This window comes from Daktulosphaira vitifoliae, unplaced genomic scaffold (genome assembly GCF_025091365.1).
Source record: "Daktulosphaira vitifoliae isolate Bord-2020 unplaced genomic scaffold, ASM2509136v1 Scaffold_5, whole genome shotgun sequence".
In the NCBI taxonomy this organism is placed as follows: domain Eukaryota; kingdom Metazoa; phylum Arthropoda; class Insecta; order Hemiptera; family Phylloxeridae; genus Daktulosphaira; species Daktulosphaira vitifoliae.
The window spans coordinates 23,963,325-23,986,871 of record NW_026099576.1 but is presented as its reverse complement, the minus strand read 5'-3'; the positions used below and the strand labels follow the sequence as shown (position 1 = coordinate 23,986,871).

Sequence of the window (23,547 nt, the reverse complement as noted above, 5' to 3'; positions counted from 1 at the left end):
TAAAGATAGTGTTTTTTTCTGTCCTTTTCTCAATGCGTATTTCAATGTTCAATACCGTTAAATAATACATGAAAATTCAAATTTTCACAAACTTCAAAACGCTACAGAATATTTACTACTGAATACTAATAAAATATTTTTTTACTAAAATTTTTCTTAAATTCTACTCTACAAAATAGCGATCTTAGATTTTTTTTTTACATTTTATTTAAAATTTAAAAATAATCAATATTTTTAGTAAAATGTAAACAATTAACTATTGAGATATAGCTATAGACCTAACGTATAACTTTTATTTAAAAAAAAAATCAGCAAAAAATATTAACTGGATCAAAAGTTATTTAAGTTGTCAATGAGTGCTGGGCCACTCTGTATATTCGAATTGAATTCTTTTGACGCATAAAACATTCAAAAAGTCCAGTGTAAGGTGAAAATTTTTATTGGCAGCAAGAGAGTACATTATCACAAACCCAATACCTTTTCAGCGACTATCAAAACTAATACTTGATATGCGTAGGTGGTCACATTCAAGTTATTCCTGTACTTAAGATTTTTATTGGATTTTCATAATTATTACATTAAAAGAAGGATTAATTTTTTTTAAATATATTTTTTAATATATAAACTTTCATAATGACTTACTTGAATTTTTTGAAGTTATTGTAATTTAGAAGCACAGAAAAAAATTTTTCCCCTATTAGTGTCTTAAGAGTATGATTATTCAAAGTATTATTTCGTTGTATTTATTCCCCTCTATATGGAAGATATGGACGCAACCAGAATAAAACATTTAATGATGCTCAATGAATTTTTCTCCTACCCTAAATATATTTTTATATCATAATAAATACAATTTTCTTAAATAATAGGAAGTAGCAAATTCTTCAAATTCTTCCCTAGTACTATCAAACAAAAAAAAAAAAAGATTGCCTCACCATATATCATTCGTGAGACGCCACTGACTTTTTATTTATATATTATAGAAGTTTAGTAATTTTATATAAATAAATAATATTTTTATGAAAATTATAAAATCTATAACTGTACTTTTTTTTAAATAATAAAGTATAGAAAACTATCGATTATTGTTTTTATTTTTAGTTGATGTGTTGCTCAATCATTTGTGAAAATGTATTTTATTAGGGTAAAATATTGAAAATATTTAATTTAGTCTAATCATATATAATATTTTATGTCTAAATACTAATACATTGTTTTCTTTAATTAATGAAAAATATAGTATGAATATACACCAGAATAAATTTACTCTGTACAAAAAAAATTAACAAAATCAGAATCTTATTCTACAAATATTTTCGTATTCTACGTCAATTAATTCAAAAATTAAATTCATTTTTTCTATTATGTTATCTAGTTCTGTTGGTATAAGATGAAGTTCGTATGAATCAACATTTTGATGAGGTTTGGGAAATCCTTTTAATACTTTATTTAATACTTCTTCTGGTAGTACGTGTGTATTCGAATATTTTGACTTTGAAGTTTCGGTCTCTTCAAAATCCAATTTTTCAAATTCTTCGGCCGTATAGAAATGTTTTGTGCATTCTTTTAACAATCGTATTAATTCACTCATTTTATCTACAGGACTAGATTTTTCTTTCACTTGTTGTATTTTATTCACTATTTCATCATATTTCTTCAAATTAATTTCTGCAACCTTCAATTTGTACAAAACTTCTATAAATCGATTCCAATATGATTTCATACGATAATTAATTGTCAATGCCTCATACACATATGCAATTAGCAAAAGCACATATTTAATAGTTCGTTCAATCATTTTATTCAATACCGTTATAAGAGTGAATTTAACATTTACATTATATGTTGTTGAATTGTTAATGAAATTTTCAAGTGTTACATAGGAATGTTTAGGATAATTCCATTCAATCAGATCATCTTTGACATATTTCCATAACGACATATTTTCAAACTTTTCTAGATATTTCCTGGCTGTTTCGTCATAAACCGTATCATTTAGTATAGATGTATTATTATCAAGATGACCCCTCTGTAAAACATAAATTTAAAATTTATACCAAATTGTACTTAAATTACATTTCTTATTTAATGACAAGGATTTTTAGTTTTTCATATTAATTTCAATGAATGTTATAGCTAGCATAAAAATGTATAGAATAATAATTAATTATAATTATATTTTAAACGAAAATCATTTAATACATCAGAACTGTAATAATTATAAAAAAATTTAATCAATATAATTTTGTAAAATTAATCGTTTTATGTCTATTTATTATATACACGTCACATAAAATAAATATTTTTTTATACAACAAAGGAATTTTAAAGAAATTCTAGACAATTGGTTTGATATTGCTCATGAAAATTCACTTTATAAATGACAAAATGACGACCGGGATGTGCAATATATGATTATTGTTCACCTAAAGATACTTAGAATAAAATGGAAAACAAGACGTAGTTTTTGAATCTGTTAGGTATTATATAATTCTTATGTGTTAATATATATATATGTTTATTGAGTAGTTCAATATGCTTTTCCAATAAAAAGTTCTAACGAAACATATAAAATTAAACAGACTGATTGACCAAACCCTAAGACTTTTTATTTATATCGCAACTCAGAAATAGGTCCACCATGAAATGCATTGTACAGTATACAAAAATTTGTTATTTAAAAACAATAAAAAAAACCCCAGCACAGGGGGGTCGCGGCACGGTGGTGACGTGGCATAGTTGGATCAAGTATAATGATATCTGACAGTGATTAAAATCACTATAAAAAAAAAACGCTTCGATACAAATTTTTAGATAATGTTTAATTTTAAAAAATTGGTGGATTTTTCCAAAAGCTACATGATCTGCTAGTTCTTTATTAATATCCTGTATAAGAGAAAGTATGTCGAATGAAAAAAGGATTATTAAAAAACATAGAAAAATTGTGTTGGTTCATACACTTTTCAATAAGTTATAGCATTATAAAGTTAAAAATGTAAAAAATAAAATCGAGAATTTTCACACAAAAATAGCATTCGATAACCATTTTTCCCGTTAAAACATAATAAAGTCCGAAATTTTTTTTTTCCATAATACTTTATTATGGAAAACTTCTATTATACTATTATTATATTATTATATTATTATTATTATACTACTTCTCATAAAAAAAATTGTAATGATCCATACATTTTTCAAAAAGTTATAGTATAATAAAGTTAAAAATGTAAATTAAAAAATCGAAAATTTTCATACAAAAATAGCATTCCGTAGCCATTTTCACCGTGAAGATAAAATAAAGTCCGAAATTTTTTTTTGCATAATAAAGTACATTACATTAGCTTTAATTTATGATATATATAAAATTGTCAGACTTTTCGGAACACTTTCAAAATTTAAGTTGAAATGGTTCTACTTTCTACGTGCATTTTTTAAATTTGAACCCTCATCGTATTTAAAAAAACAATATGTCGAATGAAGGATGTATATAAATACTACTTCTCATGAAAAAATTGTATTGATCCATACATTTTTCAAAAATTTATAGCATAATAAAGTTAAAAATGTAAAATACAAAATCGAAAATGTTCACACAAAAATAACATTTGGTTGCCATTTTCAGCGTGAAGATAAAATAAAGTCCGAAATTTAGTAATTTAATATATTTAATAAAGTATATTACATTAGTTTTAATTTAAAATATATATAAAAGTGTCAGACTTTCCGGAACATTTTCAAAAGTCAAGTTGAAAAAATTAATTTTTTGTAAATTATAAGTTATTATAATTTGATTTTTCAATAAATGTTTTGCTCTATACTTATAACAGCAATATTAAACGACAAACCGTATACACAAACAATTTTATTGTTCCTAAATTAAACATTTTTGTATATTTATTTGTAGATTATGTTATATTGCAGATTAAAGCTCAATTAAAAATTAATATTCAAATTTTAGATTAAAAATATGTTTTTGTATACTTTATTACTCTATATTTAATATTACAGAATATAATTATTGAATGAGGACAGAATAACGTTTCGATAAAATTTCTTTTAACGTTACACGTCTCAATATACAGCAATCAAAATTAACTCGGAATAACACCTCCTGTACCTCATTTAGCAAAAATTAACCCTACAAAAGTGTATGTTTCAAATTCTGCTTGTTGATTAATATGTGAATATGTATCTATTTATTGGTAATATTTAAAACTTTATACAACAGTGGAACTGATATGATAAATAAAACTGACAAAAAAATCCAAAGGAATATCCATCCATCCTTCCCGTCATAATACATACTCGTCTATTACAATTTACAACAAGAATAAGGCTAGCAAATTTTGTGTGGGGGGGATTCTTTTTCATACTCCTTATTAATCAGTAGTATTGCTACATTAAAAATATTGCAAAAAAAACATTTTTATATCAAATCAAAACATTTGACAAGCATTACTTTATTGGAAAAAATGGATATTATATTTCTGTTGTTTGATTATCCCGGCTGTACATGATAATGATTATAACATTAAATAATATTTAATAATTTTAATAATCACTGATTAATAATAAATAATTGATGTATAAATTAAGTTATTTTAAGTGTAAATTCTTATAAACATTTTATTGAAAAATCTCATTTATATCGTGTCATATTTACATTCGTTTGGGTTCCTTCATTAGTCCCGTATTTACTTCAAAATTAATTTTATTCACAAAAGATTTAAATTCAAAATCAAGTATACATAAATATTTTAGACATATTGTTAAACTCACATAAATTTTAACTACTTTGAATTTAATTCTTGGGTCTAACTCCCGGATAAATGTCTGCAACGTATTATTAATATCATTTTCTGTAAATAAAATGATTTCATAATTTGATAATTTTCTCTAAGAAATTACAATAAATTTCTGTTTTGTCAAGATAATATAGTAAAATGTTTCAACAGGTGACAATTTGTGTCAGCATGATATAAACTTACCGCTGTAAAAGAAATAATTTCCAATCCCTCTATTGATATTTAATACAATGAAAATTTCATCAAACGTCTTAAAAATATAAATAATAATGATTAAAAAATTTGATTTTATTGTATTTGGAAAATGTATAATTGAATTTTTTTTTTTTTGAAAAGACTTCAATAATTTGTAAGAAATTTTAGGAAAATAAAATAAAACGTTATAAATTTCAAATATTTGCTCTGTGTCGTATTGTATAGGTTTTAATGAACCACCACAGTAGTTTTAACTAGTAAAATGTTTTTAAGTATGTGCTTAAAAAGNTAGTTCTTATTTTTGCGATACTCCTATAACATTCCCTTCCATCATTTATCATACCACCATTTTCTTATTTTTGTTTTACAACAGTGCTTAAAAACCTGATATCATCTCATTTCAGAGAAACAAATCCGTGCGTTCTTTTAATATAAGGCGATTCAAGTAGTTATAAATAAATAAATAAATGTTTAACAATAGTTAAAATCATTTAGTGCGACTCAACTACTCGTATGATAACTCGTCAGGTTACATCTTGTCTTTGTTAGTTCTTTATTTTCAATAGGTAAAATCAAAATAACTGAAATTAAAACTGGAAATAATGAAATTCAAAAATTTATTGACTCCGTGTCTTTTTGGGGGTTTCTATATTTTTTTAGAACTAAATCTCAAAGAAAACAATTAATTACTGATTCTTTTTATTTTATTTTTATCGCCTCTATTTTTGACATTATTGCTTATTAGTAAGTAAAAATTATTTACATATCAAAAAAATAACCAAACAAATCTACGTTAAAATGAAATTTTAACAACAAATTATCGGAAAAAATCATAGGTAAAACTAGGTCCGGAATATTTCTGAATATTAATTTATAGTAGAATACTATAGGATATAAATATGCGAGATATAGTTCTGAATATTTAAATTGTAACATCTATTTAAATACCAAGAGTTACATAAAAAACTATGATTTTTATTGAAATGTTTTTTTTGATATTAATACAAAAAAAAAGAATAGGGATTATAACGAAATGGTTACAAGTCGCAAATTGCCGATACTAAAGGTAAAATATAGTCGGCATTGCACATATATTTTAGAATTTACATTCACATTTGTTATACGAATATAAATAAAGAAATTTATATTTTTTATGCAATTATATTTAATTATTTTTATTTATCTACATCTCTGTTTTACTCGATTTCTCGTAACACTACAACTCTGAATATCACGTCATGTCAGTGTTGCCAGAGATCCCACTTGAAATCTAATATTTAAATCTAAATAATAGATAATAATAATCTAGATAATATCTAAATCGTGCTCTTAGCGCAAAAATTTACTAACAGATCTTATTTTAATTTTATCATTTTATTTTTAAACCACCATTTAATGTATGAATATATTATTTTCATTGTTTCAACATCTGTATATATAAAAAATAATGTGTTTTAATATTCAACATTAGTAATAAAAAACACATACCATTTTAATATTTATTATCTTTGGTGATGTTCTCAAATTAAAATCAGGATTCTAAAAAAATAAAAAAATATCGGTGTTAATTCATCATTAAAAATATATACAAAAAAAATTTAGAGAATTTTATTTGTAATAATAATTATTATTAAAGATTTCATGGTAATGGATGAAATTACTAGATAAATAAAAGGAGAGGTGCCGTGTTGCATGTTGTTCGCTAACGATATAGTGCTAATAGGAGGATGAGTTTGATAAAGGAAAAACACGAGGTAGGTTAAATGAGGAGATCAGTGACAATAAACGAGATCATGGTAGGAAAAGTGGAAAATTTTTAGTACTTAGGATCAGTTGTGCAAAGAACGGCAGTATTGACGAGGATGTAAGATACAGCATCAAGTGCGGTTGATTGAAGTGGTGAAAAGCGTTTGATGAGTTATGCGACAACAAAATTGCAATGAGGCTGAAAGGTAAGTTCATTAGTTTGTAGTGACCAGTTATGATGTATGGTTCAGAGTGTAGGTAGGTTTATAAGAGAATAGAGGAGAGAATGAGTGTAGCAAAGATAAGAATGTTTAGATGGATGAGTGGAGTGACTAGAGAAGATAGGATAAGGAACGATTATATAAGAGGGAGTATAGGTATAGTGTCAATCCTAGATAAGATGAGAGAAAATAGACTTTAGAAGGATCGACGTCTTAATTATAATGACGGAACGGAGAGAAGAGAAGGAAGGAATAAAAATTAGGATACCTTGTCAAATGAATAAAAAAAAAGTATGAAAATATAATAAAGTTCTGCAAATAAATTCTTAAATCCTAAAGGGGGGGGGGCGGTAACTTACATACTACAATATAATTCATAAGATTTTATAAATATGACACTATATTAAAGTAAAAAATAAAAATTTATTTGAAGAAGGTTGATAGATTGCACGAGAGTAATAAAGTAATTGAGAGATCTAATAATGATGTAACCATAGATGGTGAATGTATATTAAAAACGCACGATGGATTATATGATGCACGTACAATGTAAATCGATATTAATGACAAGGTAGTGTTTAGAAACTAATAATTGTGAGCTTAGGAAAATTTGTATGAATAATTGTGGAGCCATTGGTCACTAAAATTATACGTGATGAATAAATAAGTGTATACAATTTTAAGCGAATGGTTATTAGTGCATTAAAAAACGATGGTGAACAATGAAAAAAATATATAAGTGGTTCTATAATCGGACGATTTGCGACTATTGGAGTCGCAAAACGTGAGTGAAAAGTGTATAAAAACTAGTCAGAATAGTATAAAAATTGACGCATAGTCATCGTGGAAAGGACACGATTGAACCGGTTATATACGAGTACGGTAGGAGATTTGGGAATGGAGTGTCGGAGACCGCCACTCTCTATTTAATACCTATAACAAGGAGATTTGTAGGTTTTTGGGGAAAAGGCTGATCCCTACCCTTTCTCACTGAGCACATATTTGATTAATATACTTACATAATTTAAATAAATTTCTGCAAAANCATAGTCATCGTGGAAAGGACACGATTGAACCGGTTATATACGAGTACGGTAGGAGATTTGGGAATGGAGTGTCGGAGACCGCTACTCTCTATTTAATACCTATAACAAGGAGATTTGTAGGTTTTTGGGGAAAAGGCTGAATATTTCATTCTTATTTACAAAATCCTGTAATAAAATTCAGTAAATTATTCAGTTTTGTAATAATCAGAATTTTCATTTTGACGAGGTAAAAGTATTGACGTTAAATCAACAACACTTCATATATCTAAGGCTTATAATAAAAGCTCTTAAGCTCCAAAAATAGGTTTTTTAGATTTGTATAACTTGTATAATGTGCCGTACGTCGGTAGTACCCTGACACAGACACAAAAGTAATGCACAAATTAATTAATATTATTTATCATCGTTCTTAGCTCTTCTCGAGTTCTCCTGTTGGAGAACTGGTCAGCCCCAATCCTTCTAATTAGTGAACTACTAAAAGGGGTAGAGTTTAGACCCGTCAGCGCGATCTAGCTCAAAATTAGCAGACTGAAGGGTGGCTCCTCGTCTACTACCTTTTCACTATACCTACTAAAGGACGGTTAAGCCCAAAAACTAGCCTGCACGCACACTAATTATTAATATCGACTAAAGGACCAGTAGTCCATCTTTAACTCTTGCCACACACACACAATTTTTAATAGTACGACGGATATAAAGTATTTACTCCCAATGTACAGGTTTTTAAGTAGTTATTTAATGTAATAAAGTAAAAATACACAGACTCAAAGTATAATATAAAATGTAACACAAAATTTTTTAAGTCGTACAAAAAAAAAAGTTACTTGCATACGAACGTTCTAATCCGTAGCTCAACGTTTCTTCGTCAAAACGTCCAGTCCCCCTATATTTTTCATGTTTCTCTTTTATATTCTTTTTCTCACTATTATTAATTTGCTTACACTGCATATCCCTTTTATATGTCATTATTATATTTCTTGAGAATTCAAAAATTGCTAACTACTGTTGTAAATATTGTATTATACTAAAATCGACGTTCTTCAGCTATTTACTATAAATGAAAGATATTTTCTTTCGTAATTAGAAAAAGTAAGATATAAGGTGTTACGTCTTAAACGACTATTTTTTTAATTAGTTAATTCCTGGTTATCTTCCGTAAAACGTACAGAAATTTAAAACATTAAAATCTTTTACACATTAAAATCAGTTGTAGATTTATGGAATAAAATTACATTAAATTTTATTTATTAAATCCAAACTTTTCAGTATTTTTAAAATAATACACAAAATCTCCAAAACTCTAATCAAGATTTATAATCTCTGGAACTTATAATTTTTTTATAACTTTTTTCATTTTTTTTTTCAATTGAATTTTGACTTAATAATTTTCAATTTAAATAATGCTTAGAATTTTTTGGTGAATTCATTAAATTAAATTCTATTAAATATTATTATAATATTTATCACTAATAATTTTTTATTATTATTTTTGTATAAAAAGTGCACCGCACTAGAATGCCATTTTACCTTAAACTTGTTTAAATCGCTATTATTGAAGCGGGAATAAGTCACCTAGGGGATGGAAACGAACTGTACATCCAATATCAAAAAATAAGTAACGAGAATAGTCAATAATTAAATAACAAATCACCACATTTATTATAAGTTCTTCAAAGAGTATCTTAATTTTAAGCGGTAACGGAGGCCCTTAAATACTAATGCAGAAAAGCGGCATAAAACAAAATAATTAAAACAAATAATAAATAACATTAAAAATAATATAAAATTAGCTGACTAGATGAAGTTGTTGATAGTGATGAGTGGACTGTGTGGAGATCTTGTGGTAATGGTGTCGAACATCTGAGTATCACGAGTCAGAGTGTAGATCAAGGCACGTAATGGCAGATGAGAACTGACTACGGCAATGAAGATATTTAGTGATTGTCAGGGCCCAATCACTGGTGGCCTGCAAGGGCACGAGAACTTTGAGCACAAGGGTGCAATAAACAAATAAAAGAATAACGGCGTACAAAGGCCGAACAATTTACCATTCAAGCGAAGGCGCTTGTTACAAAAAAGAAAAGATGACAAATAAAACAATTGACTGACTGACTTACAACGATGAACTGTACACGGATGACAATTGACACGGAGGCCATTGAATTGCCGTGCTGGGTATGCAAGGGGATGAGTAAAGCAAGACACTGGAGATCAGCTCCCACACGATATAATATAATCAACGATGTTTGTAACAACTGGTCTACTAGATCTTTGCTAAAGATGTTTTGTACCAAACATAATGAAAATATAGAATGTTAGAATCTTTTCATATAAAAATCAGTCACAGATATTATGTAATGAAGTCGTATTACTTAAATGTAGTTTTCATAAATAATTATATTAACTAAACAGCACGTTGTATTGAAAGTAAATCCAGACATTTAATACACAGAATCAACGTTGAATTACTTAAAATTGTAGTACGTGACATAGAATATAAGGTAAATGCAATTTAATCTATGCTTTTTAACAACAATATATTGCGTAATAAGCTACTAAGATAAATTATATAATTTCAAGGGTTATTGAACATAATTTATTCAATATTGTTTAACCCGCGAGATCACCACTTAATCTTACTCTGTCTCCCTTTTACCTATTTATCTTATTAATTTGTTCTATCTATTTAATTTATTTATTTAATAACTTTTTCTTTTTGAATTTTACAGTAGTTTTTCAAAAACTTGAAATTTTATATCACTCACTTCCAATTTTACTTTTTTGGGACTCAAAAATAAAATAATGACAATAATACTATCAAATTTTGTATATATGCTAAACTAATCAAAGCGATCATTTTTGTTTTTCATAACTGATGTATAAAAACAACTAGTGTAAAAGATATTGAGGTGTGTAATATTAAGCCGTGTTCCCCTATTATTAAAACTGTTACAATGTCTGTATAAAATAAATTCTCACCATTTTTACAGGACCACACTGTAAATATTTCTAAAATAAACAAAATTTGTATGATAGAATGTTTTTATTAAATATTGCAAAATGATAACACAGCCTAAAACATAACACAATAAAACATACTTCTGGAGGGTAAAAACAGTGTAAATCCATTTTCATCTCAGCACCAATGTTACGCTATAATATAATCATTGAATTTTAATAATATTGATTTTAATTTTTAATGAGTTTAATTCATAAATTTTATTGTTAGTACATTTAACAATGATTGACACTTACAACTGTACCATCAAAAAATGACACCAGTGAAATATCTGTTACTCCTTCCTATATAAAAAGAAAACATACTTGTGTATCATCACATTTTAATACATGCAATCAATTATACATATACTTATTAAAAATATATCTTCAAATCAGTGTTCCTCCTGGATAAAATTTAATATAAAAAAATAATACTGTTACACAAAATTTAATCACTCTCTTACGCATTTTATAAAACGACCACGTAAAAGGTTTCATCACATTGACCAATCAATACAGCAAAAAAATATCTCAAGAATCTTACTAGAGATCGATAAACCAGTTTTGCGGGCTATAAAACGGCCATTTTTCCCAAAAAAAGGGAAGTTCTTGCTATATAAAATATACACCGTTTTACATTACATTTTTAGTCACTGGAATTTAGAATAATTATTATATATCTTATTTACGGCCACACACTTTTGGTGATACAAATATTCCCACACACAAAAATATTGATATTTGATTTAATAATTTTTACGTATATAGAAACTTTAAAGAATACACGATTAGATCGCATTGTGTTCTATTACTTATTGAAGTGTCACAATTTGAATGGACAGAGTACTAGCACAATATTATAATGAAAGTTTAAATCAACCATAAATATTCTCCAAAGTGTCTCTCCGTTTTTCGACTAGCCAGTCTAATCTCAGCTGTTTTTCCTAAAGAGAATATCGCGGGCAATCGGAGCGTAGGGCACTAATATAACTAATTGTACATGAATTCTAAACTAAAGTCATATCTAACTTAGGACGTCTGTTAATCCAAATAAAGCAGAGGTTGTTATGTTCACTAGAAAGAGAATAGGACTAGACAACCTAGACACTCTTACTCTGAATGGACAAGAAATTAGCTTGAAATCAGAAGTAAAATACTTAGGTATTATCTTGGATAGTAAGCTAAAATGGAAATCACATGTTGAGTCAAGAATCAAAAAAGCAATGAACACATTGTGGACTTGCAGCAGAGCCTTGGGAAAGACATGGGGTCTTAAACCAAGAGTTATGTATTGGTTGTACACGTCAGTGATTAAACCTATGATATTGTACGGTGCCCTGGTCTGGTGGACCAGAACAGCACTCATTACAGCTAGGAAAGAACTTAGTCGCATACAGAGAATGGCTGCTATTGCCATCACTGGAGCATTAAGAACTACACCAACGGTCGCATTAGAGGCACTAATTGGATTGCCTCCTCTGCATCTAGAGGTGAAAGCACATGCCAAAGCTACAGCACTAAGATTCCACAACTTAGGTATGTGGACTTTGGAGAGTGATACAACAGAACATGGTAAAATACTAAAAGAGATAGACAAGGGCTTTTTAGAATACCCCTTGGACTATATCAAACCGGTTCTTAAGAATAACATTCCCTACAAAGTGGAGATCACTACACGTATAGAATGGAATATTAACCACCTGACTGACAAAGGAGGATTTGTGATATATACAGATGGATCCAAAAAATCAGGAAAGGTAGGTGCTGGAATTTGGGGCTTAAAGCCACGAATAAATGTCAGTATGTCATTGGGCACAACACCCTCTGTTTTCCAAGCAGAGGTGATGGCGATACTGGTAGGGGCTCAGAACCTGCTGGTATACAAAAATAGGAAGATAACTATCTTAAGTGATAGTCAAGCGGCTTTGAAAGCACTCTGTAACGATCAGGTGAATTCAAAGCTGGTCCTCGAATGCAGGGAAACTTTAGAATCACTATCGAGGTTCAACAAAGTTACACTAGCGTGGGTACCAGGACACAACGGTGTCACTGGAAATGAGAATGCTGACTTTCTAGCCAGGAAAGGAGCAGAGAACACCTATGTTGGACCAGAACCAGTGGTAGGGCTCACTGAGCAATCGCTCAAAGCGTTACCCAAGAATTGGTGCAGAGAACAACACAGGAAAATCTGGAAGTACTTGGTAGTACCTAGACAATCTAAAATGTTTATCAAGACCCCTGGTTTATTGCTGGGTGATCTTAATAGCATGACTAGACATCAAATAAGCACCCTGACTGGTCTACTGACAGGACATGGTCACCTGCTTAAGCATCTTAACGCAATGGGGGTATCGGAATCACCATTGTGCAGAAAATGTGGAGTAGAAGAGGAAGACTCATTTCACATCATGTGCGAATGTGAAGCCTTGTCCACACTAAGATCAAACTACTTGAATAAACCATTTCCTGAAAAAGAGGATATTAAAAACCTAAAACCCAGGGAGATACTTAATTTCGCCAGAAAGACAGGACTCTTTGGTCATCTCTAGAGGTGACTTTATGGTTGGTAATGTATTAACACTTTGGTGATAACACTTAGGTGGGTAAACCGAATCAAGACAATTCGGTATGAGGTGCGCACAATGGACCAACAGGTCTGAGTGCATGGGCATTATGTCCACCTCAATAATAACTAAAACTAAAACTATCTAACTTAGGACGTCCTTCAGGTGATTGAAAATAAGTTGGCCACTTATCATAAAAATCATTGCATAGAGATAACAATATTATATGGTTTATCATGTTGGCATAGCCAGCTACGAAGTACAAATTATATTGAAGTCGAAATATTATACTATTTATAATTACAGTGGGTATTGAATAATTAATAGTTTAAAAAACAATAAAATAAGTTGTATATGAAGTAAAATAATTTATATGATGACTTTCGTCGTTCTAAAAATATTTAAGTGTCAATTGTTATGTTTTATAATAAGAGATGAAACATGAATATTAAACAAAAAGTATCTAAATTAAACTATTAAATTAAGTATCATTCAATAAACTATTTAAATTACTGTGTCAATTAAATATATATTTCCAAAACCTTCTCCCCCCCAAAAAAAAAGTTACACATAAAAATCAATACAAAAGAATATTCTGTTAAACATTTTTCAAGAATTATTAGATTTATTTGATAAAATTGACTGGCTTATAACTTAGAATATATTTTATTAAATTTCAATTAAATTATTTTATTTTTATCGGTGTTGAAAAAAATGTAACACTAAAAAACGTCAATAAAAAAACAAATATTTAAAATTAATGAAAATTATTTTAGACTGCCCTATAATAGCATATTTTTTACACTATAGTTGACAAAATACATAAATTATATTATTATTCGTTTATTATTATCTTAACTAAATCATTAAATTATACATAAATTAATAAACTTTATTTAAATTACTTTGCCAATTAAAATTGTATTTCCACAAACATTTCCAAAAAAAAATAACACACACATAGAGTTTAAAACAATAGAATTTGTTTTGTATAACATTTTTAAAGAATATTACGATTTAAAAAGTACAATTGATTGATTTATATCTTAGAATATATTTTATTAAATTTTTAACTTTTATAGGAATTAAAGTATATACATTTTTTAAAATAGGAGCAAATTATTTTGAACTGTACCATAATAGATTATCATTTTCGATGACATAAATAAATAATTTTATTATTCATGTATGAAGTGTAAAAAATAATTCTGTTTACTTTTAGTCTCTTAAATTGTGAAAACTATCTATAGAATGAAATTTAATAAAACACAATAAAAATTCTAACATTATTTTCTGTAAATGTAAATTTTATAATATGCCTAATAGATTGGGTTGTGTTACAATAATTGGTTTATAATTTAGCCGGAAAATTTGTTATATTTCTACTATAATTATTATTATTTTTTTTTAATAAAACTATAATATTGTTTGAATAGTGTATAGCCTTACCAAGAAATTTCTAGGGAGACTTAAAAGATGTGGGTACATTAAGAAAATTTAATGATGATGTCTTTAACACAAAATGACATGTAAAGGGTCACATTTTCAAAAATTTTAAATCAAATAAAAATAAAATGCCTAAGGTTTTTATTAAAGAAAATTGTTTTGATTCATATATTATTCTAAAAGTTATTATCTGTTTAAATATGTTATCTGTTTGAAAAACAGTTTAAAGAATGTCAAAATTTATCGGTGTTTAAAATCGTACTTTTTGGGAGTTTCTCCCAGTTACAGGGAACGAGGGAATTTTTTCAATTTTTTATTTATTACATCAAGCTATGCGATTGTTCTGAAATAACAACGTTGTGTGTATTATAGCTAAATGTTGTGTACACTTATTAATTAATATTGTATATATAATATATATATTATATTATTCACTACCTTATATATTATATATGCCAGTGAATAATAAGATAAGTTGTCTTAAACTTGTTGGTTTAAACGGTTGCAAAAATAAATTGGTTGATCCCATATTTCTATACTAGAGCGTCAACTACTTTTTATGAGCCATATCACTCTCATTTCTATAGTAAATACGAACCACTAAGTTGAGTACATAGATCATGTACATTATCAATTTTGTTTTCAATTATGATAATGAATTTAAAACTTGGTCTTCTTTGCCTAGGTTAATAATTAACTNTGGTCTTCTTTGTCTAGGTTAATAATTAACTACGTAATCTTATTATGTAATAGAACAAGGAAAAAAACGCTTTGTGGGAAAATTAATAGCATGATTCGATTTTCAACATTTTATTTTTCCAATGAAAGTACTTAGTCATGACACTGCGAGAAACTTATTGGCAAAGGTCGGAAGATTTTTGTCGATCACCCGCGAGCGTTTTAATATTTCAACCGTTTTCGAGAAAAACGCTCGATGACGACAGCGTTTTACGACTTACCGTTTGAAATTTAATGACATTTCTGAGATATCAAAAAAAAATTTATTCATTGTCACTGTTCTACGATTTTTTTTTAAGTCCACGAGCATGTTTTTTATTAATAATATTAACTCATTTCTGTGCATATGTATATTGTGACCCTTAATTTGTAGAAAATTAGTTTTTATGTCGATCTAATTTTCTATTTAATTCATTTTTAAAACATGTTTTTGTTGTCATACATGAATTGATTGGATTAGATTATTAACTATCTCTTTGTTTTGATATTATGTTTATTATTTTTATATATTATGTAATACTTTTGTTTAAACTTTGGGTTTATAATTATTAGTTTACTGTTTAAATATACTTTTGTCGCTTTGTACTTATTTTTTTTTTTTATGTAAACGAAAAGTTTATATTAGGATACGAGGGTATAAGTTTGTACATACATTATCAAAATAGTACAGTTTCAATAATCTTATTTATCTCATATGAAATGTATTAGTTAATCGTAAAACTTGGGATACATCAAAATTGAATTTTTACAAGAATGATTACCTCCCGTCTTGTTTCGTAATTACTTTATAATATAAATAAAATTATTATAATTAGAATATTAATATATATATTGTGTATACCAAAGGCGTATTTAAGGTGGATATGGGCAATTGCCCTTCTTGAACCAGCGCTATCAATATTTTTTTTGGCGACTTCTAAGAAATGTGGACCTAATGACCTTTTTTTTTTGTTCATCACTTTGGTTTTTACCAAAGTAAAAAAAATTAAATACCATTTTAAAATAATTTCTGAATACGCCCAAGGAGAATACCTCAATAACAAACGTCTACTTTATACCCAATATATTTTACTATTTTCTATTTTTGAATTTTCCTGAATTTAATAAGTAAATTTTTAATATATTTTAGTTACACTGATTATGATGTGATATTTCTCCTGTAAATTACTTATCGTGCCAGGCATATCCAGGTACTCCTACTGGAATCAGTGGCTTACTTACGAGGATTGCCTAAAGAGGGTATCGCTCCCTTTTAATTATTTAATATTTATTATTTTTTTTTTTAATTACCTGATGACTAATTAAGCATTTTTATAACACATACAAAATTTTTTAAAGTGGCAGGAGGTGACTCCTTCTTATTTATGACGTATCCAGAATTTTAAAGTTTAGATGGGTAACCTTCAATCAATAATAATATATGAAAAATTTAAAAAATTTTTTTTAATATCATATTTTAAAAATAAAGTTAATTGTACTTCAAATTCAAATAAAGAGATTATGAAAGTAATAGCAAAAGAAAATAGATGAACGGATAATAAAAATTATTTCTTTTTATTAAAATTAATATTAATATTATAATATTAATGACATCGCCGTTACCACAAAAATACTTCCTATGTGCCAACTTCACATATTTATATTATTGAATTCAAATGTTCTGTATTCTGTTTCTATTAACTTTAGAATTTTCTCCAATTTTTCCGTTATAACAGATAATTCTGTTGGTATAGTCTGAAAATTGTATGAGATGACGTCGTTTTCGTGAGGTTTAGGAAATCCCTGAAATGTATTTTCAATTAAATTATTTTCTGAAAATTGGCTTGTCCTTTGTAAAATTATTGTGAATCATCTTGAGTATTTTTCCATCAAGTGTTGGATAATTTGCTTACATAATTCTGTTTAATTAGGTTCAAATATATCAAAATCAATACGTAGGTCATAAAGTGTGTTATTGGATTTTTGCAAGATTTTTTATGAATATATTAAAAAAATTCAAAAAACGAGACCACTATGCGGTATTTGAACCCAGTACATTACGCGTTACCAATTGACCCACAGGTTGCTACTATTGCAAGAGGATAAAAAAGTCTATTTAAGGTAGTTCAAATGGTTATTTGTCTGTTAAGTCATTTTTCCCGTTTAAAAAAATTCAAAGTAAATGCAACTTAATATTCAACTTATATTAGATTCATATAATTTTTTTGAAAATCGGCGATCCTATCACCGTGATGTCTCCTTGTAAGTTAGAAATTGACCTACATTGTTGGTAATATAAAAATATATTCTAACTATAATAAAAAAACTTTTAAGGATTTTAAGTTTCACTGGGCAATTATAAAATATAATCGCACTGATAAAACTAAAAAAAAACCCAGCACAGTGTGGTCGTGGCACAGTGGTGACGTGGCATAGTTGGATCAATTATAATAATATCTGACAGTGATTAAAATCACTATAAAAAAAAAAATGCTTCGATGCAAATCTTTAGATAGTGTTTAATTTTTAAAAAAATGTGGATTATTCCAAAGGCTACATAATCAGATAGTTCCATATTAATATCCTGATTAAGATAAAGTATGTCGAATGAAAAATGGATTATTAAAAAATATTATTTCTCATAAAAAAATGATGTTGATCCATACACTTTTCAATAAGTTATAGCATTATAAAGTTAAATGTGTAAACATAAAATCGATAATTTTCATACAATAATTGCATTCGGTAGCCATTTTCATCGTGAAGACAAAATAAAGTCCGAAATACTTCTTTTTCATAATAAAGTACATTACATTAGCTTTAATTTAAGATGGGCCGCGCCCCTTGTGCTGGATTTTTTTTGAAGTGCTTAATTATATCTTTATATAATAAAGAGGATACCTTATTATGTCTGTTGCTTAGGTTGGGTGCTTAGTTAAGACATCAGTAGGTAAAAAGAACAAATATAAAATTACTATGTAGGTTAATATTTATTTAAAAGAAAAAATATTATTTTTAATATTATTCCATATTTATTTTATTTTTCGATTACATAAATTGTATATGACGAAAGAAACACTCACAGTATCTTTTTATGTAATTAGAAAAAATAAAAAATACTTTTTAATTTCTCGAAACAGTCGAGTAAGAATCATTTAAAATCTCTTTATAATTTTTTGACAAAAATGAACTGTATTCTGTTTCTATTAACTTTAAAATTTTCTCCAATTTTTCCGTTATAACAGATAATTCTGTTGGTATAGTCTGAAAATTGTATGAGATGACGTCGTTTTCGTGAGGTTTAGGAAATCCCTCAAATGTATTTTTAATTAAATTATCTTCTGATAATTGGCTTGTACTTTGTAAAATTATTTTGAATAATCCTGAGTATTTTTCCATTAAGTGTGTGATAATTTGCTTACATACTATTGTTCGATCAGGTTCAATTACATCAAAATCAATACGTAGGTCATAAAGTATGTTATTGAATTCTTTCCTTTTAATTTGTGCGTTACTCAATAGTGTAAAACATGTTTTAACTAATTCCCAATTTATTTTTGCATCATAGTAAATTAATAGAGTCCTATAGACATATACGACTAGTAAAAATGCATACTTAAAAGTTCGATCATTCATGATATTTTCTGCATCCTTAACAGTATATGCTACATTTTTTTCATAAGTAGTTGAGTTATTGATAAAATCTATGAGTGTTGTATTGGATAGAGTAGAAGTAGAAGTAGAAGCAATGAGAACTCTCTCCTCTTTGACATATTTCCATAAAGACAATTTTTCAATCATATCTAGTTGTATTTTTAAATATTTATCATAAACCGTAGAATGAGCTAAAGTTCTATTACTAGAAAGATTACTCTCCTGTAAAAATTAAATTTAAGGTTTAAATCAAATTGAAGTTTAAATATTTTACCTCATTAAAAATCTATTATATGCGTCCATGTGTTATCATAAAATATTTAACGGTAGAAATGTTTATATTAGTTAAAAAATTTAATAATTTGATTTTACGAGTTTTTACACGAAGAGAACGTCATTGTTTCTATTTACCCTGTAACTCGACTACTCAAATCTGGATCAAAAAAATTTCAGTGCAGATTATAGAAATTAATATGTTTGTATTAGTATTAATGTAATTATACAATTATCTATCCAAGACAGTTGGGATCCCTTACAGTGAACTAGAATATAAAATTAAATCAAATAATGCTTCAATTCGATTGTTAATAAAAGACTTAAAAGAAAATAGAAAAAATTGAACGAAAATTTTTCAAATTTTGGCTTAGAATTACCTATTACTTAAAGAAGATAAGTTTTTCTAAAAATTTTAGTCAGTTAATGACTAAATAATTGAAAAATATTGACACGGCCCGCGTCGCTTCGTTATACACGATGCCCCGCGACTCGTGCCACCTTTATCAGCCGTCGCCCTACTATGAGTATTTGACTGACCAACACCGCGTGTTATACGCTACGGTGCAAAGTCCAGCAAATGCCGCACGGCCGACGACGACCCGCCGCAAATGGTGCGAGAGTCTTCCTCCCGCTGTGAAAGCGACAACGTCGACAGCCGAACCGCACCCGCGCACCGTCGCCTACAACGCTGCTAACCATTTTGCCGTCCAAGGATTACGCCGAACATCGCGTCGTCGACGCCAGCGAAAGTGCCGCGATATTATGCGAAGATTATTATTACTGTGTTTATCTTTTCGGTTTGTTTTATTTTTGTTAACATAATCTGTTGTCGCTCATTTAATAAACGGCCCACGGGTCTCTACCCTCAAAACCAGTGTCGACCACATTTTTGCGACGCAAGTCGTGTCAATATCGTGATCCAAAAAGATCACAAAATTACGGATGATCCGTTTAGTTTACAAGAAATTAGTTTAATATTAAGTAAAAGCTAAAAATATCAATATACTGAAAACTGTTTTAAAACAATTATAATTTTTTAGATCATTTCCTTTTCTTTCTGAATTTTATTTTAATTTAACTAGTTTTCGAAATGCTATTATAATATAAAGTCAAAAATTTAAATATTAAAATATACTTTGTATTAAAACAATTATAAGTGTTTAAGTTATAATGTAACTATATTGCAGTATTATTATTTGAAAAAGTAAGAATTGTATTGATTTTAATATTTTAACCTCAATATTTAAAAATCTCAAAAGGATAATCTCGCAAATTTTTTTATGAACAATCATATGAATTTGCATAAGGTTTAAAGAATAATATTTTTATAAACAAAAAAATTATTATCCAAATGATAATTGAATTATATATTAATATAAACTAAATAATATTTTTCATTCATACAGGACTCTTCGTGGGTTATTTACCGATTTTTGTATTTGTGAGCTTAAATGTTTTTTTTTATTTTATACTAAACAAAAAATAATTTTTAAATATTTATGAGATATAACTTTATAATGTTTAATATAAGTTATTTTAAGTGTTATTATTCACTAGAATTTTATTGAAAAAAAAACTTTTTATGTCCATTTTATATTTAACCTATTTGGTGCTTCATTGACTTTAAAACAATTTATTCACATAAACTCAAAATCATCTACAGGAAAATATTTTAAACATATTGGTAGACTCACATAGATTTTAATGACTTTGAATTGAATTTTACTGTCTATACTTTTAATAGTATTCTGCAATTCTTCAATTCCTTCTTCTGTAAATAAAGTGATTTTCATAATTTCATATATATTTAGAAAATTTACAATGCATTTATATATTGTCATGATGATACAGTAATGTGTTTTAAGAGATAAGATAAAACAGGATATATTCAATATGATCTATACTTACCGTCATATGTGAAGTTGTATTGTATTCTTTTGTGTTTTAAAATAATGTTTTGTTCTTCAAACGTCTTCAAAATACAAATAACAGTGATTAAAAAATAATATTTTATATTATCTGTAAAGGTCGTAAGCATTATTGAATCATTGTTTTGGAAGGGCTTCAATAATTTGAAAGAAATTTTAGGAAAATTATTTTATATAAATAAATAAAGGGTTTTAAATTTCAAATATGTGTTACTACAGTAAAGTACAGTAAAAATATATAACATTATTATTATTGAAATTCTATGTAATCTATCTTTTAATTATAAATTAAAATATTTAGGAATATTTAATAAAGATTTAAAAATTATGAAATTCCACATCAAGTAATTTAATCGAACCAATACATAATTAGAGTCGATTACTTAAATTAATGTATAACTGTTTTTTTATTGCTGCTAACACATTTCTTTATACAATTATAATTTTTCACATATTTATGTCCCTACTATACTATACTCTCTGTATCACTACATGACAATAAGACATATAATGTCAGCCAGAGTTCCAAATTCACAATTTAATATTCATCTTCGGTGTGGTGTTTAAATTCACTAACAGATATGTTTATTATTTTATTTTTTTAATTACCATTTGATCTATGTATATATGTGTGAATTACAAAGATATAACAAATACAATAACTCTTGATTCAATAATCATTTTTATGTAATTTTTTTAAACAATTTTAGCATTTTTGGTCTACGTTACACTATTACTTATTTGTTTTTAATAAAAAAAAAAAAGTTAAACATTAATTTTTTAAAATTTTTTCAAATTTTAAAATAGAATTTTTTTAACCCTTTTTTAAAAAAAAATTTAATTGATCAATAATTAATTTAGGACAAATACTTATTGAGTTTCAAGCATTTCAATACATTGAGTGGGTATGTGCACGTATTCTGTAAATGTGGGTAATCTACGAAATGGATTGTTCTGATTTTAATAGAATATTAATGAGCATTAAAAATACAAATAAATAGTAGAGAATATTCTTAAAATTAAAATTTATGTAAATGTTACTTCAAAACTATTGATTTAATATAACTTTATGTTATCGATGGATTTAAGTAATGTGTATACACATTACTTATATTGATTGATACACAATTAAAGTTATGAAAAACATGAAAAATACTTCATGGTTAATAAATTAACTAATAACTATTTTAGTTATAAAATGATTTATAGATGTAAACAAATTAAATGAATCAATGTTTTAACATTTATAATGTTAAAATATTAATTAATAATTAAAATAAAATAATTAATAATATTAAAATAATTAATTTATAAGTTGCTTACAATTTTAAGATTAATCTTGATTTTTGGATTTTCAACAACTTGTTCATTCTAAAAAAAAAAATCAGTACTTAATTAATTTTTTACTAAAATTAAATACAAAATATATTTTTAGTATTTAATTTATAATTTGTATTATTATTATTATTATAGATATTTACGATCACTAGGTATTTTCTTATAAAAAAACTACAAATATGAAAAATTAGTACCAACCTCTTCCGACAAAATAAAAATCTACTTACTAAAAGTATATTTTTCATTTTTTTTTATAGAGTAGGCTTATTCTATACTCTTTTATTAAGCACATTTTTGATAAAATACTTACATAATCCAAAACAATTTCTGCAAAAACGTTTTTCTTATTTACAAAATCCTGAAATAAAATAAAAAATATAATTATAATTATAATACAATTATTCTGTTTGGTTACTATCAGGTTTATTCTGGTGACGTCAAACTTAAAATAAACACTATTATGCGCAAGATCGTTCATTTGTTTTGTAAAACTTAATTTTCAATAAATAATATTAATATTTTATGTATTTGCTTCTTTTAGCTCGAAATTTACATTGACATATTTATATCTAAGTGAAAGGAAGGGTAAGGACGGGAAATCTTTAGTTATA

At 26.9% G+C, this 23,547-nt stretch overlaps 2 protein-coding genes across 5 annotated transcripts in view; both read right to left on the bottom strand.

Moving 5' to 3' along the window:
* Positions 1-1,176: 1,176 nt before the first annotated feature.
* LOC126906966 (uncharacterized) lies at positions 1,177-14,611 on the bottom strand. Of its 4 annotated transcripts, XM_050687936.1 has the most exons (11): positions 14,483-14,611; positions 11,269-11,316; positions 11,113-11,166; positions 10,993-11,022; positions 9,541-9,585; positions 8,156-8,178; positions 7,987-8,011; positions 6,489-6,539; positions 4,989-5,055; positions 4,780-4,859; positions 1,177-2,029 (listed from the first exon to the last, which is right to left on the bottom strand). In XM_050687936.1, exons 1-11 carry the CDS (start codon positions 14,573-14,575, stop codon positions 1,292-1,294), a joined length of 1,254 nt encoding a protein of 417 aa, XP_050543893.1. In that variant the 5' UTR covers positions 14,576-14,611; the 3' UTR covers positions 1,177-1,291. The 4 variants fall into 4 exon arrangements, with proteins under 4 accessions (XP_050543893.1, XP_050543894.1, XP_050543895.1 ...); XM_050687937.1 differs by lacking the exon at positions 9,541-9,585; XM_050687938.1 differs by lacking the exons at positions 7,987-8,011; positions 8,156-8,178; positions 9,541-9,585.
* A 4,112-nt stretch (positions 14,612-18,723) lies between these two features.
* Positions 18,724-23,547, bottom strand: part of LOC126906982 (uncharacterized) — a 53,447-nt gene continuing 48,623 nt past the window's right edge. The window contains exons 6-10 of the mRNA XM_050687966.1: positions 23,247-23,294; positions 22,922-22,969; positions 21,579-21,642; positions 21,365-21,441; positions 18,724-19,616 (exon numbers count right to left, since the gene is read on the bottom strand). Of these exons, the coding sequence (XP_050543923.1) occupies positions 18,864-19,616; positions 21,365-21,441; positions 21,579-21,642; positions 22,922-22,969; positions 23,247-23,294 (990 nt within the window). The 3' untranslated portion in view covers positions 18,724-18,863. The remainder of the gene's footprint in view (positions 19,617-21,364; positions 21,442-21,578; positions 21,643-22,921; positions 22,970-23,246; positions 23,295-23,547) is intronic.